The 22,485-nt window shown below is 36.5% G+C and overlaps 1 protein-coding gene across 1 annotated transcript in view; it reads right to left on the reverse strand.

Annotated features, from left to right (window-relative positions):
- Positions 1 to 524: 524 nt before the first annotated feature.
- Positions 525 to 22,485, reverse strand: part of FSIP2 (fibrous sheath interacting protein 2) — a 34,666-nt gene continuing 12,705 nt past the window's right edge. The window contains exons 5-9 of the mRNA XM_087819985.1: positions 12,696 to 22,168; positions 9,467 to 9,862; positions 7,473 to 7,570; positions 4,249 to 4,295; positions 525 to 661 (exon numbers count right to left, since the gene is read on the reverse strand). Coding sequence (XP_087676111.1) covers positions 525 to 661; positions 4,249 to 4,295; positions 7,473 to 7,570; positions 9,467 to 9,862; positions 12,696 to 22,168 — 10,151 coding nt within the window. The remainder of the gene's footprint in view (positions 662 to 4,248; positions 4,296 to 7,472; positions 7,571 to 9,466; positions 9,863 to 12,695; positions 22,169 to 22,485) is intronic.

Raw genomic sequence — 22,485 nt, forward strand, 5'->3', positions numbered from 1 at the left:
CTTTATCCATATTTGGGTCTTGTTGTTTGGGAGATATAAGATGATGAAATTTTATCTTCCTGTGGGAAAAACTAATTTCTTATATATGGTATAAATACCTTATTTAAATATCCAAATATACATTTAACAGTGAACCAATCATTTTTATAGCTGTGTCATAGAATCCAGCTTCAGTTTCATCTCAGTTTGCTAAAAATTTTGGTAAAAATACCTCTAAAAACTTAACAGATAAAAATTCGAGTTAATTTTCTGGTTGTAATGGAGGGCTGGCTGGTGTACTAGTTACACTTTTTGTGTCTTTACCCTCATGGCACATGGGTAATACTAGCACTCAACATCTTCTCATATCAAAATGCTTATCAAAAACATTTACCAAACCCTTGTCTTACCCAGGCCTCTATTTTACTTTCTTTTGCTCTTAATTTTTCCTCAGTATTATATAAATCATAACACACTATGTTATGCTTTAAAAATCTTTTTATTTTCTAAGGGAAGTAAGCATAAAAGTTTCAGGTATAAAAGTTTCACCGTTCTTCCTGGTGAGGTGGTAACGAAGATTTGGTAGTACTGCTGTTACTTCGAGAAAACACCTTTGACAGAGCTGAAGTTACCTTTGCCAGCATTTTAGATCCTTGTTTGGAAGTACTGCCCCTGGGAGTTTCTGTGGATAAAGCAAAAAAGGAATATGGATATTAGACATTTTAATACTATAGTCATACTACAGCATTGATTATTTAGAATTTAGAAATTGACATTTATAAGATGCTTTATGGTCTTAAAAAGCATTCACAAAGATTTTTTATTTTTCTGTGAAGGAAACAAGAAGAATGATATCTCTATTTTTAGACACTAAATATTGATGAGGTCAAATACCTGCCTAAGGTCACATGAGTAGAAAATGGCCAAGGTGGGATTAGGGTCCAGCTTTCTCACTCTCATGGCCTCATTATACCTACTGAACTCTGGTGCTTCTTTAGTCAGTGTGCAAAGAATGCCTTTCTTTTTCTAGCAGAAAATACTCTGAAAAAGCCTGATGAGCTAAACTCACATGGGAAACTAGCTTTTAGTTGTATGCAGTGAGGGTGTCTATTTCAGAGTGGTCAAGTGAAAGCAGAAGTGCATTAAAACTGCTGTAATTTCTCACCTGTTTGGAGGAAATTTTTAGTTGGATAACTTAGTGAATTTTTTTTGTCATGTGAGATAAAGACTGTACAGATAATAAAAACATATGCATTTGAATTCTTTTTTCTGCACCATTTATTTAGCACATGAGCTCTTTGACAATATATTTTAACAAAAGGATATGATAGAACATGAAAACACACATATAGCAAGAGTCTAGTCGAAGTTTTAAAAAGTATGAATTCCTGCCCAGCCAGGAATGGCTCAGTGGTTGAGCGTCGACCTAGGATCCAGGCGATCGGGGTTCGACTCCCGGTCAGGGCCCATGCCCAGGTTGCGGGCTCCATCCCCAGGCAGGGGCGTGCAGGAGGCAGCCCATCAATGACTCTCATCATTGATGTTTCTATCTTTCTCTCCCCCTCTCCCTTCCTCTCTCTGAAATCAATAAAGATCTATATATATTTTAAAAAGTATGAATTCTTGGATCACATACCATCAATAGGATGGAAACCTCTAAGGGTGGGGGCAGACATTGATATTTAAAAATAAATTCCCACATAGCTCTAATGTGCGAGAATTAGAGTTGAGAATCTCTAATCTAAAAGCGGGGCCGATGCTACCACGTGTCTGAGATGAATAAATATACTTAAATTCTACTGAGAACATCTATCTTTCCATTTGTTTCTAGCATATCTACTGTTACTTCATGGAAATTTTTGTAATCACAGCTTTAAAATTTTTGTTTGAAAATTTCAAATTTTGGCTACATTGGAGGTTGAGATCTCTTATCCTTTCCCTTAAAAGTTGTAGACATTATCTTAGCTCTTTAATGAAGAGATATGAAAAAATTCTTGATAGTTGAGGATCTCAGATATTCAGATTTAAATTATTTGAGATTTTATTGTATATATTATATAAAACTAAGAATGTATATGTTCAGCCTTGACCTGTCCATTGAACTCCAGACTTAAATATCTTATTGCTTATGTGACACCTCAACTTGAATATCTTAATGGGTACCTCAATCTCAATATAACCAAAACAGTATTTTTGTGCCCCTCCCCTTAGTTACTCTCATAGTCTCCCCTATTTTACTAAATGCCTCCTCCTCCTATAAGCCTGTTTTAGGCTCTTGGAAATACAGCTGTGATCTTCATGAAGCTTACATTCTAGAAGGAAGTAGTGAAAAAAATCAATTGACAGATAATAACAAATCCCAGGGAGAAAAACAAGCAGATAAGTGGAGAGGGTAGTGCCATGGTGGAAATGGGGTGACAATTTCAAAAAATTTAGTCAAAGACTTCACTGAGGTGACGTTTGAGTAGAGAGCTGAAGGTGAGGACTGAGCAATACAGATACAGGAGGAAGAGCACTGCACGAGGATCAGCAAGTGCAAAGGCCCTGAGTACTTGGGATGTTTAAGGAGCAGTGAGATCACTGAGGCTGGAGCAGAGTGTACCAGAAAGAGAATCAGAGGGAGTGATTCAAGAAGTAATAGGGGACTTAGGGTAATGTCCAAATGATGTAGGGTTTTGCAGGCCATTGCAATTTCTTTGGTTTTTGTCCCAGATGAGATGTGAAGTACTTATTATCTGAAATTATCTTGTTTATGTTCTTACCCTTTGATGCCCTGCTCCAAGTTACAATATAAATTCTATGACAGCAAGAACTTTGTCAGGTTGTTCATACATGGGGTGTAACACAAAGGAGGTGCTCAGTAAATCTTTAAATGAATGAATAAGTAAATGATTGAATTGGACTTCTGCAATGCTACTAAAAGATATAAGAATTAAGCATGATCACTGCAACAAAGGAGGAAAAAACAAAACAAACTGAATTTATGGGTCTGCACTGCATCTGCCTTTGACTGAAAGTGACCTTGGGCAAGTCATTTCCTCACCCTGCACTTGAGTTTCCTCATATGAACAAAGAAGGACATTGTATTAAGTGTTTCTGACTGACTCTAACAGCCTATGATTCATAATAAACGTATCATATTAGGGATTATTGGGATACCTCCTGGTTATGGTGTGTTCATAGTATTCTGGCATACTCACTGCCATACTATGAACCACCTTAATGAAAGTGATTTTCACTTCCACTTTCTATGAGAGAATATACTTTCCATGAGAGAATATACTTCTCAACTAACTCCTTGAGTGGGTTGTATGTTTGAAATAGCCATGGTAAACCTGTGGTTTGAGTTTCAAGGCCACTTAACAGTAAACACAGAACTCTGTCTCTTGTACATGCTGTCACTGTTAGAAATATATATATACATGCATACACACACATATACACATATATATATTTGTTAATTCTCACTCAAGGATATTTTTTCCATTGATTTTCAGAGAGAGTGGAAGGGTTGTGTGTGGGGGGGGAGAGAGAGAAACACCGATGTGACAGAGACACATTGATTGGTTGCCTCCCTCGTGTCCCCAACCAGGGCTGGAGATCGAACCTGCAACCCAGGTACGTGCCCTTGACTGGAAATCGAATCCGAGACCCTTTGGTGTGTGGGCTGATGCCATGCCAGCCAGGGCTGTTAGAACTATATTGATCCCCTGAGGATTCAGCAAACGGAGGGCCAAATCATCCTCACACACGTTCTGAGGAGTTGGTACTAAGAGATTAAAAAAAAAGTGAGGTCCATGCTGGCCAGATTTTAATGTCAGCAGACACATGTAGCTCTGAAAGCCCCCACCCCCCTTTTTCTGGTACATTTTTTAAGGGCTAAGCCAAAGGAAGCATAACCTCTCAAAAAATTGTTAAATCCTAGTATCATGGTTTCTGGCTCAGATGGAAACTATGGTATAATATACCCTTATTTTGTGGATATGTTTCCAAGGGGTATAGTAAATATAAATTCATGATATGCCATATTCTTCATCAAAATCATTAATAAAATTTAATTGGAATCAGACAAGATAAATTAATTGGCTTATTTTAACACCCTAGTGATGTATTACTGTATCATATTTCCAAAAGTAGTTAAAGCTCACAGAAAAAACCAAAACAAAACAGTATCAACTTTAGATTTGATAATGAAAATATTTATCAAAGCAGTAAACAAAGTCCTATTTGTAATACTTTCTAATTTAAGTTAAATAAAATAAATCTAACCTTCTAATACTTTAGCATGTGTGCCTGGGGTACAATCTTGGGTCTCACTAAAAGAAAAAGCATTTCATGAATGAAAGAATTACTAGTTAAGCAAAAGAGCAATATGTCAGTCATTCTTCATATTGAAGTAAACTTGAAATACTATATCACTGAGTTTGATAAATATGATTTCTAAATTGACATTTTTTTCCACTTTAAAAATTTTGGTTAAATACACATAACATAAAATTTAACATTTTAACCTATTTTAGGTGTACAGTTTCATGCTTGAATGCATTCACGTTGTTATACAAGCACCACCATCATCTATCTCCAGGACTTTCTCAGGTCCCCCAACTGATACTCCGTACCCACTAATTACTGACACACCATTTCCCTCCCTTCATCCCCTGGAACCACTATTCTACTTTCTGACTACTCTAAGTATCTCATATAAATGAAATCATGTAATATTTGCCTTTTTGTGACTTATTTCACTTAGCATAATGTCTTCAAAGTTCATACATATGGTAGCATGTCTCAGAATTTCCTTCCTTTCCAAAGGCTAAATAATATTCTATTGAATGTGGATACCGCATTTTATTTACCCGTTCACCCACCAATAGAGTGGCTTCTGTGATTTGTATTGTGTATAATGCTGCTGAGTACAAATATCTCTGAGTCCCTGTTTTCAGTTCTTTTGGGTGTATATCCAGAAGTGGACTTGCTGGATCATATGGTGACTCTACATTTAATTTTTTGAGAAAGTGTCATACTGTTTTTCACAGAGATTGCACCATTTTAAATTCCCAACTACAATGTACAAGAGTTTCAATTTCTACACATTCTTGATGACACTTGTTATTTTCTGATGTTTAAAAATAATAGCTATTCTACTAGATGTGAATAATGTCTCACTGTGGTCTTGATTTGCATTTCCCTAACGATTAGTGATATTGAGCATCTTTTCATGTGCTTATTTCCACTTATATATCTTCCCTGAAGAAATAGCTATTTAAGTCCTTTGTCCAATTTTTAATCATGTTGTTCTTGTTTTTGGTAGTCATGAGTTGTAGGAGTGCTTTGTATATTCTGGATATATCAGATATATGATTTGCAAATATTTTCTTTCATTCTATGGTTTGACTTTTCACTCTGTACTTTGAAGCACAAAATCTTTTAATTTTGGTGAAGTCCAATTCATTTAATTTCTTTTGTTGCTTGTACTTTTAGTGTTATATCCAATAAATTATTGCCAAATCCGGTTGTGCATGATTATCTAGTTTCCCAGCACCATTTGTTAAAAAGACTGTTCTTCCCCCATTAAATGGTCTTGACATGCTTATAAAATATCATTTGACCACATATGAAGGGTTTGTTTTTGGACTTTCTATTCCATTCCACTGAAGAGAAACATAGTTGTAGGTTTTCTATATATGGCTTTTATTATTTTGAGGTAATTTCCTTCTATTCCTTATATCTAAAGGGAGTCTATTATAGACAATATATAATTGGATCCTCCTTCAAAAAGATTTGTCAATCTCCTTTAATTGCAGTGTTTAACCCATTTACAAATAAAATAATTACTGGTAGGAAAGCAATTACTTTTGACATTTTAAAATTTTTTCTGTGTGTCTTACAGCTTTTTGATCCCTTCTTTTTTCTACTGCTGTCTTCCTTTGTGTTAGCTGATGTTTTGTAGACACATTTTGATCCACTTTTCATTTCCTCTTATTCATATTTTATATTTTCTTTGTTTTTACCACATAGATTACATATAATCTCCTAAAGTTCTGACAATGTATCTTAAAGTGACACCAATTTAACTTCAATACAAAAATCATTCCTTTATAGATTAACCTCCATCTCCTTTATATTATTGATGTCCCAAATTATGTCTTTATGTATTTTATACCCATCTGAATAGATTTAGAATTATTTTTATGTGTTTGTCTTTTATATCCTATAGAAAATAAAAAGTAGAGCTGTGAACCAAAATTATGATAATACTGGTTTTTTGTATTTGTTCATGTATTTACCTTTACTAGGGAACTTTGCATTTCATATGATTTGAGTTACTGTTTAGCATTTTTTAGCTTCAACTTGAAAGACTTCCGTCATTTCTTGTAGGCCATGTCTAGTGCTAATGAATTTCATCAGCCCCCTCCTTTTTTACTAGAATGTCTTGATTTCTCTTTTCTTTTTTGATTTTTTTCATGCACTGTGGCACCCATCAACTGCCTTCTGTGGTTTCCAGGCTCAGATGCAAACTATGCCACGACTCCCAATCTGAGCTTCTATTCAGGCGAGACAGAAAACATTCCCTCAGAAAGTCTACAGATAGTCCAGAATATTGCAGACAAGTTAAAATGGACTCTTTCCATCCCAAGGGAAGGAACTGGGAATTGATCTATTTCTACCTAACTGTGCCACATCATGTTACAGGGGGGGTTGAGAAAGGGCAAGTGAAAATCTGTGGAATTTCCTACTGTTTTGGATGTGGCTTTTACTTGATTTCTGCTTACATTTGACTGCTTTCCAGACCTCCTATGAAGTTGCTGTATCAGTCTCCAGTTGTTTATTTTTTGTTTGCCTGAGCAAACAAAGGCCTGCAGGTTCCTGGTCTTTCATCTTTTTCTAAATTGACTTTTACTTAGTATTTTCCATGCCCTTGTCTTCGTCATTGATATAAACAGTAGAGAGGTGCTTGTATGACTAATTATGTGTTTAAATAACCATTATTCAGGAATAAAAGGCAATAATGGTCCAGGAAGCAATGTCCCCAAATAGTGTTAGTGTCAGTGTCAAAAAGAAACAATTCCCACATGCTGTGTGGGAAAAAATTGTAACCAGGTATACTTCCCTCCTTATACCCATTGCTTTTCCCCCAGTGCTAGGTCTTCCAGCTTACACATATTCTTATAAGCTTAAGAGCAGTTTTAGATAAATTTTAACTGTTTAAATATAGTTATTAATTAGTTGTCAAGTCTACAGTGCTGTCTGTCCTCTATCAATGCCACACAGCACAGGTTCCGCTCCTGCAGTCACCCAAGTGGAAAGGGGAGCCTTTGGGAGCATCCGCAGTAGAGAGCCACAGGAGGCAAGAATAAGGAATGAGGGGAGGTCTAGGACCGAATAATTGCCCAGTCATAGTTTTACCAGGGAACCCACTCTTCCGACACACATGACACACATTTCTTTCGCCTCAGGTTTCCATGCTTTTGTACTGCTTTAATTTCATGTACCTGCCAGATAGAATCAGATCTTCTTGGTTGTATGAAGATGCGCTCATAATTCTGTGTATGAGGTGATGTGTTGGTTCAGTAATATTTCTTTCTTCTTTCTGAAAAAGTGAAAACCAGGTATTACTGCACTCTTATGTACAATATGAGAAAGAGTTTTAGAGATTGTTTAAAAAATGGATGAACCCTATAATCCTAATTAAAATATATATTTCCAATATAATTCTTTGGAATTGGCTCAGTGAAAATGACCTATATGATAATACAGGAGCTTTAATGGATTTTAAAGACAAACCTAGCACAATGTTTGAAGACCATAGTTTTCCATTTCTGTACTTTACTAATATTTTTAATCATACTTTACTGAGCTCAAAAATAAAAGGAATAGGTATAACTCTGGTCAGTTCAGAAGCTTACCAGGTCAGTCATTATAAGCAGTGCTCTTATGTATTTGTTGAGAAGTCATATGTAATTTCATGGCCCTACCTTTTATGAAAATACCTTTATTTTGATGTTTGGACTACTATATAATTTAGGGCTGGTGTTCCCTTATCGATTTTCTGTCTCAGTGATCTATCCATTGCTGTAAGTGGTGCTACAATTCCCTACTATTATTGTACTGCTCTCAGTTTCTTCCTTTAGTTCCATTAATATTTTGGCACTCCTACTATATTAAGTGCATATGTATTTATACATGTTGTAGTCTCTTGTTCAGTTGCTCCCTTTAGCATTATGTAGTGCTATGCTTTGTCTTTTATTACAGTCTTTGTTTTAATGTCTACTTTGTCTGACATGATTATATCTATACAGTTTTTTGTTTTCATTTGCACAGAATGCTTTTTCCATCCATTTACATTCAGTCTTTGTGTGTCCTTACTTCTCTAGTGAATCCCTTGTAAGCAGCATATAGATGAGTCTTGCTTTTTTTTTTTTTTAATCCATTCAACCACTCTGTCTTTTGATTGGTATATTTAGTCCATTTACATTTAAAGAAGTTATTGATAAGTATTATTTATTGTCATTTTGTTACTTGTTTTCCAGCTGCTTTTGCAGTTACTTTGTTTCTTTCTCTCTTCCTTTGTGGGTTGATGGCTTTGTTTAGTGCTTTATTTAAATTCCTTTCTCATTTTCTTTTGTGTTTACTATAGTTTTTTTTTTTGTGTGTGTGTGGTTACTCTGAGGTTCACATATAACATCATAAATATATAACAGTCTAGTTTAAGTTGTTAGCAACTTAAATTTAAACACATCCCAAAGCTATACATTATTACTCCTCTCGTTTTATTTTTTCACGACAACTTTTACTTTTTTTTTTACTTTATACTTCCTTATTGGATTTCCCTTGTATGTAATAAGTTATTTTTCCCTTGCTGCTTTTAAGATTCTCTCTTTATCTTTATTTTTTACCATTATAATTATATTGTGTCTTGATGTGGCTCTCCTTGTGTTCATCTTATTTAGAGCTCTCTGTGCTTCCTGGACCTGGATGTCTATTTCCTTTCCCAAATTAGGGAAATTTTTAGCCTTTATTTCCTCAAATAATTTTCAATTCAAACCTAGACAATCTAAATTTGTATGGATATTTTTACTTCCTCCTACCATGGCCCACCTTCTGGTCACATCCTACCTGCATAAGGCTTCTGTACACAGAATATTGAATGGGTATTTACTAGCTAAGATACAAAAGGTCTGGGATCTGTTAAGTAATAGATATAAATAATTAGCTTTCATTTCTCTTACATGGTTTCCATTTTATGTTCTCCTCAGGCTTCTAACTAATCTAGGTCTCTCTGCTGTCTGTGTTCCCTCCATTGAGTTTTATGGCTTAACCTGTTAATTATTTCTCTCATCATATAAATATTACCAGGCTTAGGAAAAGACTGGAACCATTTTAGTATTCTTCTCTGACCAATTAAGGTATATTTTGGACAGAATTTCTGAAGATCTCTACCTTTTCAATACATATCTGGTCACTGACCGTCATGTTTCTCACTCACCTTATCCTGTGGCTCTTTTTCTCCAAAGGAGTCTGTTACAGCCAGGACTGTCGAGTAGGTGGACATGCCAAGCTCAGCAACAGGATGTTTAACTTCTCTCTCCTTAGGTTCTAGTATATGATTTGAAGTTGCTTTAGTGCTTTCAATATTTGCCTTTGTGGCTTCTTTCGCTTGATCTTCAAGTTCTTCTAAGTAGTCCTCTTGTATGTCCTCTCTTAGGACAATTTCATAATCGCCAGATATTTGTTCTTCTTCCCTGTTATTTTCTAAATTATTTTCAATATCATGAGCTACTAATCGGATGAGAAGATCTTGTTTGTTCTGGACATCTTTTAAAAGCTCCACCTTGGTGATATCAGGCTTTCTTAGATTTTGAAATGAATTTCTGCAAACAGCCTGAAAGTAAAGTTACAATGAATGTTAAAAACAAATGTCTCAATCACTTTTCCTATGGTTCTATTGTAATATAGCTATGTTAATATGATTTATAGCTTCAATTTAAATAATATTGTTTTCAGATGCCACTTACTTGTATGTTAGCAATATTTTAAGAAGAAGAAACAAATGGAAATTATAAGAAATATTTGGTGCCCGGCCGGGTCTGGCTCAGAGGTTGAGCATCGATCTAAGGATCCAGAAGATCATGGTTCGATTCTTGATCAGGGCACATGCCTGGGTTGTGGGCTCAATCCCCAGTCAGGGGCGTGCAGGAGGCAGCCGATCCATGACTCTCTCTCATCATTGATGTTTCTCTCTCTCTCCCTCCCCGCTCTTTCTCTCTCTGAAATCAATAAAGATATATTTTTAAAAAAGAGAAATATTTGTTGTCTATCATTTCCTTTACACTCAGAGACCATATTAATCCCCCATAACTTACTTCAAAGTATAGAAGGTCTGTAACCAGTCCTTTTTTCTTAAACTTTATATTTTGCTGCATCATAATTTACTTTTTACCCATTTACTTCTAAAGTTTTGTGACAGAAGTAGATGTCATAATCTGTTTTCTGAAAATTCTAGATAAGGAATCATAGAGTAACCTAATTTTTTTCAATAAAAATCTGGTTATTATCTAATTTTGATTTTTTAGAGATGAATACCAAAACTGGGAACATTTTGGACTTTTGTCCCTATCTTTCCACTCCTGGTCCTTTGGACATATTTGTCAAAAGAATCTTTAAAACATATATCTTCTTTTTTTTCTCACCTCCCTCATCAAATTTTACTTTCCATTTTCAATGTCTAAAGATAGTTCAAAGACATTTATAATTAAATAATAGAGTTTCCCCAGTGTTGAAGCCTTCGACAATGCCCTAAATTGACTTGAGTTAATAATCGTAGACCCCAGCGTATCTTTGTAACACGGTAAGCCCGTTTCCAGAAAATGGTGCCCTAAAAGTACATCTCCTGTGGAAACAAAATAGACACACTGCCTCCTTAAGAAATTAAAACAATCAATTTTGATTTTGTGTGTTAGTGGAGGGAACCAGTGTTTTAGAAAATCCAAAATCATTCTATATGGCTTTGGAATTTGTTTTGTTACTGTATACGGTTTTAATAATATATATGCCTAGCATGCTGGGAATTTATGGTACCTTGAAATAGAAAATAAAGCCCTGAGGTGGAGACAACAATTGTCTGGGTTCTCTGATCTAATTTACTGTTCTTTTGTCTCTGCTCTTCCTCTGTGCTGGAGATAGACAGTCTTGGTACCCAAACTGATACAAGTCACATGTCTTAACAGAGTTCACTATGTCTGCTTCTTTATTTGTTATTTTTATTTTTAGGATGGCTTTTCTTTCCTTAAGAGGATAGGAGTAACTGTTTGGTTTAAGTATTCTCTTCCTGCTTTCTGTGGTCTATAAACGACTTAAGCAAAGAGAGCTGGTAACTAAGAGTAAGATTTGTGAAAGAAAATTCTACAGATAATCCAAAACTGATTTTGAGTAATGTTACTCCACAGTTTTTTCACACAAATTTTACTCCCAAGAGATTACTTGTATATAAATGAAGACTATCAAGTAACATACTAATACAATGATGAGAAACCCATATGGAATAGGAAAGTTTTGAGCCAGAAAGGACAGTCATCTGGTCCAAAAAGTTTAGGACGAAAGAGATGAAATTAGTATCTCAGTCCATGATAAATTCAGTATTTGGGTAAAAAAAAAAAAAAAAAAAAAAAAAAGAAGCACTTATTAGCATATTTACCAACCCTGAGACTGAGTTCAATGGGCTACAGGGCAGTGGAGAAAATTCACTTCCAGTTTATACTCCAGGGAGTATGGTTCTATACATTTTTTGTCATTTTCTAGGCCATGGATTATATACCTAAACATTAGTTAGTCCTTTTATGAATGAGCACCAGGGGCTTTGATAAAAATAAAAATGTGTCATGGATCAGTGTAATTCCACTGTCCAGACAATCCCTTTGTCCTCAGTGGTATAGTTTTCTTGTAACAAGGACATCATTTTGGCAATTTAAAGTCCCAATTAGTTTAACATATCTGGGGCCTGAGTATGGAGCTGCAAGGCAGAGCTGGGTCTATAGTAAGGGTTCATAAAAGCAGCGGCATTAGGGCTGCCGGATCTAGAGAAAGGATAGAAGGCGGCAGAACTGCTACTTCTTTGGAGTATAGGAGAAATTGAAAAAGGCTACTCTAATTAAAGTGGAATCATAAGAAACAAGTATACTCCAAGAGTTCATGGTCTAATGTTTGTTGATAAATGTTGCTAAAAGTAAAAAGATTACTACTGCTGTAAAGCTTTAAGTTTGAGAAATTAAAACTATTTTTGAGTTTTTTTGAAACTTCATATATATCCTAATATTCTATCTGGCCCTTTTGAACACCTTTTGTTATCTACAACAAGAACTACAGGAACTATATGAGATTGTGTTTCTCCTGAACCTTCAAACGAAGATTATAATTATATCCAGCTTGATTTTACTGTTAAGGGTATGTCCCTCTATTCCCATTCTATTTTTTTTTGAAGTCAGTTTAAACTGATTGTTTTAGGAACACGAGCCTTTAGAGGGAGTCACAGATATGGCAAGTCCCAATAAGTCATATGACTTATATGGATGAACCAGTACAACCAATTCTCCTGCTGGGCCGGACGACAGCAGCAGCAGTAGCAGAAAGCATTCTAATCTATCTACTTGAGGAAGAGAGTCAGAGAACAAGCTCGTCTCGCGCTTCACCTGCTTTTTCAGGGCTGCTTTTCCACTTACCTCTAAGGGTTTTATATCCAGCCGTCCTGTCCTATTCAATGAGGTACGTCTTTCTTTCTTTACGTTTTCCGCATTGGATGCTTCTGGCGATGAGCCACTTCTCCCGATTATTGATACTCTTCTCAGTTCTGCGATGCTGTGCCCGGTGTTTTTCAAACACTCCATCTGAAGTTTCTCAAGAGGTTCAGTTTTTACAGAAATTACTGCTAAGTGTTCTGCAACAATGTCTGGATCTATTTTGATTGGTTTATTCCCGATATGTGGGACTATTTTAATAGGCATTTCCTCTTTACTTGAATCTTGACCTGACTCTCCTTTCTGTCTGTCAGGGATCCTTTTAAAAGCGTGTTCTTGTGCCTTTTGAACAATCCTATTAACGTCTAGATCTCCAAAGAGATCGGCATTTGGATCCTTTGACTTCTCTGTATCTATTGGAATGTTTGAAACTCCATTAATGATTAAACTAGCCACTTTTTTGGGGAAGACTCTGTTTTTACCTTTTATATCATGGTAAAGGTCTTTGTGGGTTCCAGATTGTAGCAGCACATTACTATAAATAGAGTCAATAACTTGGGAAATAATTTCTATACTTTCTGGATTTAAAAGCTCTTTTTCAGGTTCAGCAGCAACAAGACTAATGTTACTTTTGGAAATTTCGGCTGTCACAGATTTTGTCAGTTGAGATGCAATTTTATGTAACTCAGGCTTTGATATGTTTTTGGCATCCTTGCTTGAGGCACTTGGCAACCTTACTATTTTGGCCAAGAACAAGGCCAATGCTTCCTCTAAAAATTTGGCTTCTAACATAGAATCTTTTCTGGATGAAGACTTTTCCTGGGACTTAAATTCATCAACAATTTTGACCACTTTTTCCATAATTTTGACAGCTTCCAGAGCTAATTCTGAGCTTGATACGTCTTCCTTTACTTGAGGTTGGAATTCAGAATTGGAAATTTCCTTTACCATTAAAAATCCTATTATATCAGAGAGGACATTGCTCTTTCCCATTAAATCTTTGAATATAGAGGTATGTGAGCCAGAGTGGTTTAAAACCCTGGTATAAACGGAATTGACTACTTTTTCAATAGTTTTCTTGTCAGCTAAAGGTACAGTAGATACTTCCTTGGCTGGTGGTATAAGCTTAATCTTACTTTTTGAGATAAATTCTTGTATTGAATTTAATATTTTTGAGATGATGTTTTTCATTTCATTTTCTAGAGATTTGTTCCTTTCCTTATCTACTTTTGGAAACACAGATAAGAGCTTTGATAAAAATTTGACAGCAACTTCTTCTATTATGTTATAATGCAGCCTGTGAGCATGTGATGGCTGAGGCTGGGGAGCATCGGTCGTGTGGATAACATCTTTAAGAATATTTTCAATAATGCTGTCAACTTCTGCACACTGACTTGGAGTTAGCTCTCCAGAAAAATAGTTCTGCAGCTGATTACCAGCCACTTCCCGCAGAACTAAATCAACTATGGTTTCTGAGAGGATTCTGCACCCACTGGCTACACAGTTTTGTATAATCTCTTGTGATCCAAACTGTGACAAGAGATTGTTATAAATAGAATGGACCACTAATTGAATAATTTCATCATCATTGGGATGTAAGGATTCCACATGCTGAATAATCATGTCTTTGTCTTTGGAAATCTCTGTTGTGACTGTACTTAATAACTTCATTTGGAGGAGGTCTAGTTCTGTGAGCCAGTTGCCCTCCGATGTTTCTGCTTTGGTTTTGGATACTATTGAGAAAATTTTAGATAGAAGAGCAGAAATCACATTGTCTAAAAATTCATGAGGCAGCATGATGGTATATGGCGATGATGTCTGGCATTCTTTGCTGGCTGTTCGAGCCACCTTTTGGATCTTTTTAACAACATCCTTAGATTCCAGAGGCAAACATGCTGAAGCTGGAACCACATCAGAAAGGGCCAAGTTAAGGTGATGTTGAAAAGTTTCATTTATCACTGCACTCGTCAGTCTTCTTGCTAAATCTTCCCCATTGCTCTTTATATTCTTACAGATGGAGTCTTGAGATCTATAATCCTTCAAAATATTGCACACGGAGGAATGAACAACTTTGCTAACCAATGTTGTATTGATTGCTGGTAGTCTCTCCAAGAGAGACATCTTATTTAGAGGGAAGTTTTTAGTCACTTTGTGCATATGTGGCATTTTATCCACTGTTATTTTCTTAATGTCAAATGATGCCTCACCTGTAGTTGATTCTTTATGCTCAAGAGGTCCTTTAGGAACTGATGACACTTTATCTACAGGTGGAAAAAACTGATTTTCTTTATCTGGCCTAAATACCTTAATTTGAGCCTCGGAAAACTCCTTTAACAGCGAATCAATCAGCTTCATAGCTGTGTCATAGAGTTCAGCTTGATTTTGACCGTCGCTTGCATTTTGACATTTATCATGTCTTTGTGTTTCTGGTGAGGTAGAAAAGATCAATATCTTAACCATTTCGATGATAACATCTTCCAAAAATTTAGCTGGAAAAATTCCAGGTTTATGTTCTGGTGTGAACTGAGGACTGTCTGGTTCACTGGGTTCCTTTTTAATCTCCTTCACTTCCACTTTCTCTTTTTCTCTCTCTTGTTTTTTCTCTTTTTCTTTCGCGCTCTCTTTTTTTTCTTCCTTCTCTTTGTCAGGGAGATTTTCATTAATTGAGCGGGATAAATCCTTTACTGAACCAGACGGTGCAAAATCCTTGCTAACCTCTTGAGTTACATGAACCGTATCACTTGGGGGATGTTGGATATTTGAATTATCTCCTGATACCGGAGAAGCACTTGTTGGTAAGATATTTTCATAAATATTTTCAATGATATTTTGAACATACTCATAATTTGAGTATTGTTTCTCATTTACATCTACGAGAGGTGGAATGTCTTTTCTTTCCTCGGTGCTTGGCTTTAGTGTCACTGTTTTCTCCACTGTGGTCCCTGCATTTCTCGCTTTGGGTGTCAAAGATAACTGAAAGGGCTCGCCTTCTTTTTTAAATAACTTTCCTCCTGTTTTGCCAGTCTTCTTTTCATCATTTATTTCAGAATCTGGTTTGACTGTTTCCTCCTTACACTCTGTATCATCAGCAGCTACTGGGATTTGTGCTTGTGCCCCACTGCCTCGCCTCTCTTTATCTTGTGAAGCTGATTTGTGCTTCATCTCAGCTTCGTCATTTTTAAGCGTTACCTTCACATCTGACGTCTGAGTGTCTGTACTTTTCACACCAGTGGCCGGAGAGGTAACTTTTGGCACATTCTCAGTACATTCTTTAATTGAAATTGCCATTTTATTTTCATTCTCTCTCTTTTTATTTGCCACACCTGCAGCGGACCCTGCTAGCAGGTTAACCATGCCGTATTTCATGGTCCTCATTATAGAGGTAACTTTCTGATCTTGCGTATCGCCTTTTTTAATTGATGTCGCCTCACTTTGGAAACTTTTCTTTCTACTCGCTTCACCTCTGTCTATTTCCAAAGTGTCCAGCACATTTTTCTGGTCTGAGGTTGGAGAAGTGTGTTTATACGATTGTTCTGGAAAAGTAGGTTGGTGTCCTTTTAAGCACGTGTTAATCTGTGCAGGGGTTTTCTGTGGTAGGTGCTGAACCCTTTGGGTGACATTGTCTGGATTTAGAAATGAAAAGAAGGCAGAAGACCAGTCTCCTGAAAAAAGGGGTTGAATCCTGAAAGCAGAGATTGCCTTCTGTGCTAAAGCAGCGATTGTTTCTATTAGACTGCTACTTTTCTCATCCTTCTGAATTTCAGTGGAGTCATACTTTCCTATGAACTGATCGTACACAAAGTTGGATATCTTATCAACTGTCTCTTTATCAATTGGTGGAAAAGCGAACACTTCTTCAGCATTTGGTAGAACTTTAATGTCACTTTTCCTAAATTCTCCCATCAGAGAGTTGGCAAATTTTAGAGCCAACCTCACAACGTCTGTCTCTGGCATTTCTTTTTTCTTAGAATCTTCAGCAATACTTAGGAGAGAATAAAATTTGCGGACAAGGTCAACAATTACATCTTCTAAAAATCTAGCGGAATACAGAGAAGTCTGAGTCTTTTCTTTAATGGGTTTAGTAAGTACAGAGACATGGTCGGAATGACCAGAAGAGGGTCCTTGGCGATGTAAAAATGGCTTCAGGTGATGATCCATGATTTCCTTCATGATGAAACCAGCTACTTTGTTGAGGAACGAGCCTCCTTTTTTGCCTGCCTCTTTTTTCACTTCCGCTTGAAATTCAGATTTTTTCAAGATATTATTACATATAGAGTCAACCAAATTCTCGATCGCTTCTAACTGTGCACTCTCTGCGTTCTCTTCTGCCGTGGCAAGACGGATCTCGTGTTCAGAAATCTCTGTGAGAATTTCATCAGTCAGCTTTGAGGCCGCAGCCCCGAACTGCTCATCTGGCGAAACGCCCTCCGCTTTTCGCTCCCTTTCAGGGGAGGCCGAAGGGGACATATGCGCTATGAGCTTGGAAATGATGTCTTGTAAGAGGGAGCAGGGCAGCACAGTGACACAGGGTGGGGGGCCGTGGCGCCCCTTCCCGATGACGCTCAGCACGCTCCTGATGATGCTGTCAGCCTGAAGGGAAGCGTAGGAGGAGGCTGCCAGTCCTCCTGACACTAGCGACTGCACCTGATGATCATAAATTTCCTCCAAGAGCAAATGATATATTTTCCTTCCAAAATGAGTAGGGTCGCTTTGTATAGCCATATATACTTGAATCAGAGATTTATATTCACCCAATATTTTTTCATAAACTAGGTTCACTGTTGTTTGAACCATTTCTTTATATTTTTCTGAAGAACACATGTCATTATTGAAGGAATCTGCAACTAAAATCTCTGATGCGGCGAACTCCAGAACAATTGACCTGACTAACGCTGTCACAATGCCAGTAATTTTGACTTTTACTCTATCTGGCTTTTCAGCAGCCAAGACATTATGGGAGAATGCGTAAAGGAGTTTACATAAAAGCTCAGCAATTACTTCCTCCAAAAAGACAGCTGAGTTCACAATGAAAGACAACTCTCTTTGTTTAGGATCTTCTGCTTTCTCTTTATCATTTTGATCTACTGCAGCTGAAAGGGAAGTTTTATCTCCAGATAAAAATGACTGCAGATGATGGTTAAATATTTCTTTTATTATAAAACTTGCTATTTTTGAAGCAGGTATATTACTTATCCCTTTTTTATCTTTTGTAAGAGACTGGTATAGATCTGAATATGAAAGATTGGCACAAATGGAATCAACCATAGACTTGATATTTTTTTCTGAAATCATACTTTGTTTTTCATTGCCATGTTTAGTAATACATATTGCATGCTTTGAAATTATTAACATAATTTCATTTATAAGCTTTATGATGGTATTACTTAAGTTCGATTGGGAAGAATCCGTGCATTCTGTACCGAAGGCCAATGGACTCACCTGAGAGAGAAGCTGAGTGACTATTTTTTCCAAGTGAGTGTGTGATAACATGGTAGTATACATTGTTGATGCCTGTCTTTGGAATCTTGATTTAGTAATGTAACATTGAACTCTCTCTATCAAAACATTAACATTTAGTTTGCCTTGTGGCTTAAAAGAAAGCTTTCCTATAATATTTGGATGAATTTGGAAATCGTAAATTTCGGCCAGGATGATTTCAGTTATCCTCACTGCCAATGTCTTTGTATCATTTAGAAAATCATTGTTAGGCGTTATGTCCATTTCACATTCTTGCAAAACATTGCTGAACACCATGTCAATAATGTTTTTGACTGCATCTCTCCCCACTGGAGGCAAACACAGTCGTTCCTCGGCATTCTCTAGAATACTAACTTGGGCTTTTGCGAATTCCTCTGCTATCAAGCGTATGAGGTTTTCAGCTTTATCCAAAAGTTTACCTTCTGAATCTCTTACTGATTTTGTTTGTACAATGCCTAACGCCCTGTGGAATATTTTGCTTAAAACTCCAGAGATCACATCTTCCAAAAAAGTTGAAGAATAAACACTGGTATGAAACCACTGCCTTCTCTCATTGTCAAGATGTGTGTCTGATGATGAAGGCAATGCCTTTCGATTCAAAAATGGCAGAAGATGTTGTTGACAAATATGTTTAATGATAAAACCTGCTATTCTATCAATAAGAGCATCATCGCTGCTTGTGATATTTTGCTCAACTGATTCTTGAGACTCAGAGTTTTGTAAAATATTCTTGAATACTGAGTCGACAAGATGCTGAGCATCATCTTCTGAATAAACAAACTTGGTTTCTTCTTCATCTTTTGAAAATTGAATTTCATGTTGAGAAATTTTCATTCTAATATCACTGATTATATTTGAAGCAATTTCATTGAAATTCACTCTTGACCTATCTTTTAGAGTTTCTGTGTTTGGAACAGTGTTGGATGCAGAAGAAAAGATCCTAGATAAAAGTACTCTGATCATGTCTTCTAAAAATGTGTATGGCAGCAAGGTGTTGTATGGAGATAAACTCTGACTTGGCTTGGTAGATTTACCGATGTTACTCATAATGTCCTGAACGATATTCTCAGCCGTGGAAATAGAACTGGAAGATGGCAAATCCCCAGAAAACAGTGGATGAAGAAGGTAATCTGAAATAGCTGCTACAATTAAATTGGTAATATTTTCCACAAAAATATCACTGTCTTCAGACTCTTTACCAACCTCAGGGTCTAGCCCATGCTGTTTTAAAACACTGCTATAAACCGAGGTGACCAGTTCATCCACAATGTCCGTATCGACAGAGGGGCGAGACTCCTCTTTGCTGTCACATAGCATGTGAATTTTAGCTTTGTCAAAATGGTTACTTATTGACTTTACTATTTTTTGTGTCATGTTTTCCAGCTCAATTTCAGTGTTATGCTTTGAACTGAAAATCTTTGATAAAAGTCTGGCAACAATTTCCCCTATGAATACATCAGGGTAAATACCTAAGGGTAATGGCATCTTGGGTCTATGGGAGTCTGTGACTTCATTGAGCACCTGTTTAACCATGATTGATATTGCATCCAGGGGAGTGCTTGGACGAGGCAGACCTGCTTCACACAAAAATGGTTGAAGATGATTTTCAATAATCTCTTGGATAATAAAACTGGCTATTCGGTCAACCATAATTGGGCTTCGGCTCACTATACCTTTCTGTATGGAAACAAGAGAGTCAGATGTTTGCATAATATTACTGTAAACAGAATCCACCATCTTCTGGAGGTTTTTTCCTGCACATAGATGTTGATTATCACATATAGTGAACCAAATTTTATGTTTTGAAATGGCTGATATGACCTTATTTGTTATACAGTTAGACAGTTCATTAAAATCTGCACTCATGACATAGTTTTTTCCCAAAGAGGAAGACTTACTAGGTGGAGCAATGAGTTGAGATAAAACTCTTCTGATGATATCTTCTAAAAATGAGTGTGGCAGCCTGGTGCTATAGCCTGTCAAAGACCTGGATTTGGAAGCAAACTTTCTCAGGTTATTTTGTAGTTTCTGCAGAATAAGTTCAGCTTTGAGAGGGCAATATGAATTAGGCATGAGCCTCTCCCTGAAGCAAGATGGGAGTCGGTAGTCTAAAATCTCTAATAAAATGCCGTTAGTTATTTGTGCTGCTATTGAGGTATTGTCACATGCCAGATTACCACCACAGGTCACTTTCAATTTGTATTTCTGTAAAACATCATAATAAACTGAGTCAACAATCCTACTAACAGTTTCTTTTTGGACTGGTGGAAAACACAGACTTTCTTCAGCATTCCGTAAAACAGTGACATGTGCTTTTTTAAACTCATTCACTACATTGTTGACTAATAATGTATTCATCTTAGTAAGCCAGGCCTCAGTAATGTTTTCATTTTCACCCCACAGTGAAATAGAGAGATTAAAAAACAGTTCTGAAATTATTTCCTCCAAGAATGTGGCCGAATAAACCCCTGTATTCCTATTTCCCAGATAGAGCTTATTATGGATGGCTAGTGTACCCATAGCCTTCGTTTCCTGTCTTTTAAGAGGTGACACAGAAGAGGGATATACTGAATACTTCTTGCCAAATGGTGCTTGTATTTTGGAGCTAACCACACTGGGATTATTCAGGGATCCTGTCAAAGCATGGCCATCATAGCTCGTGAATCCCACAGAACCTTTAGCATGTCCTAATTCTGCTAATTCTTGCCTTTTTGCTTTTATAAAACTAGGCTGTATTTCTCTTGTTCTATGCTTGCTTGCAGTAGGTGGACTTTGGAGGAGTTGCGTACTCTGACATAGTTTGTCCATCAATGATTTAACCAAGCTGTGGGAAATAATAGTAAGCATAGAGTCTGAAGACAAGAAATCTTGATCCATTTCTGCTAGATTTTCCAAAAGGTCTGACATATAATCTCCTTGAAATTGTTCACAGTCCGTCACTCCCTTACAATAACCAAATTCTTTATCTTCTACACTTTGAAGTATTTTTAAAAGTTGACATTCTTCTGCTGATATTTCATCAGAAAGAGGGCCGTTATCGAGAAAGACTTTGCTTGTGCATTTTTCCAGAAGTGTCCTAATAAGCTTTTCACACACGATATTGAGAAGAAGAACTGATTTGGGGGTGAGCCCCAAGTTATTTACAAGTAGGCTATTACTTTGCTGATCATTCGAGGATGATAAAGGTTTTCTTGCTTTTTTATCAGAATCCATAACCTCACCTAGGTGTTCATCGGGTAAAAATAAATCTAAAACAATATTAAAGACTTTATCAACTACTTCTTTGGATTCACGAGTTTTTAGACTGCTAACTAGACTCTTTAACTTAGATGCCAGATAATTTAATTTATTTTTTTGAATGAGATGTTCATTTTGGTGAGTAGATGATTCCCAGTTTCTGCGGCCTGTCTGTCTTTTCATGGTATTTGTTTTGTTGCAAATGGGCACACTATTGCCTCTAATCATGGAAAATGACTTATTTCTTCCACTGCTTTCAATGTGATGAGTTATTCCTATTTCTTTGGACAGTACATGAATCACTCCTATTAAGAGATCCTGAAAGAGATCATTAAAGTCAGCAGCAGCTACTTCTGGGCAGTAAATGTACTTTGTTTTTAAAGAAAACATCTGCTGTAGAGTGGCAGCCTCTATAATGTTACTGTTAAAAAGGATTTTAATAATGATTTCAGAAATACTTAAAGCAAGTTCTCCAATAGAAAGTGACCTATTTTCAAACACTTGAGATTCAATTGAAATAATCTTGTTAAAGCCTGAATTCTGGCTTTCCTGTGCTTTCTCTCTTTCTCTACCGTCTTGGGTGCTGTCAGAAATGCTTAAAATTAAATGACATATGACACACTCAGTGAGATGTTCACAAAGTTGATAAAGTGAAGAATCGTTGTAGATGCTTCTTAGGCGCTGTTCTGATTCATAGGTTTTCTTTGACAGGGTCGAAACAATAGACATCTTCTCACTGAACACTTCGAAAAGAAAGCACAAGTTTTAGCATGCATTAAGAGAAATACAGAAAATTCAATACATGAGTAATTATTTACATGTGATTTTCACCTTTGGAACACCTCAGTAAAGAGAAAGAAAAATTTAGTCAAGAAAGAAATGTGTCCCCCGCCCCCGATATTTATTTCCCACCTTGTGGAATCTTAATTTTAGCCAGAACATTGAGAAAACAACCCTGAAGAATTCATGTTCTAAGTCAAGTGCCGATATCTCTCTTGCTTAGATGGTTATGGGCTCTAAGAAGTCAGAAATTCTGGGGCAGAAAAATGATTTTCAAATT

This window comes from Miniopterus natalensis, chromosome 8 (genome assembly GCF_054644295.1).
Source record: "Miniopterus natalensis isolate mMinNat1 chromosome 8, mMinNat1.hap1, whole genome shotgun sequence".
NCBI classification, from domain to species: domain Eukaryota; kingdom Metazoa; phylum Chordata; class Mammalia; order Chiroptera; family Miniopteridae; genus Miniopterus; species Miniopterus natalensis.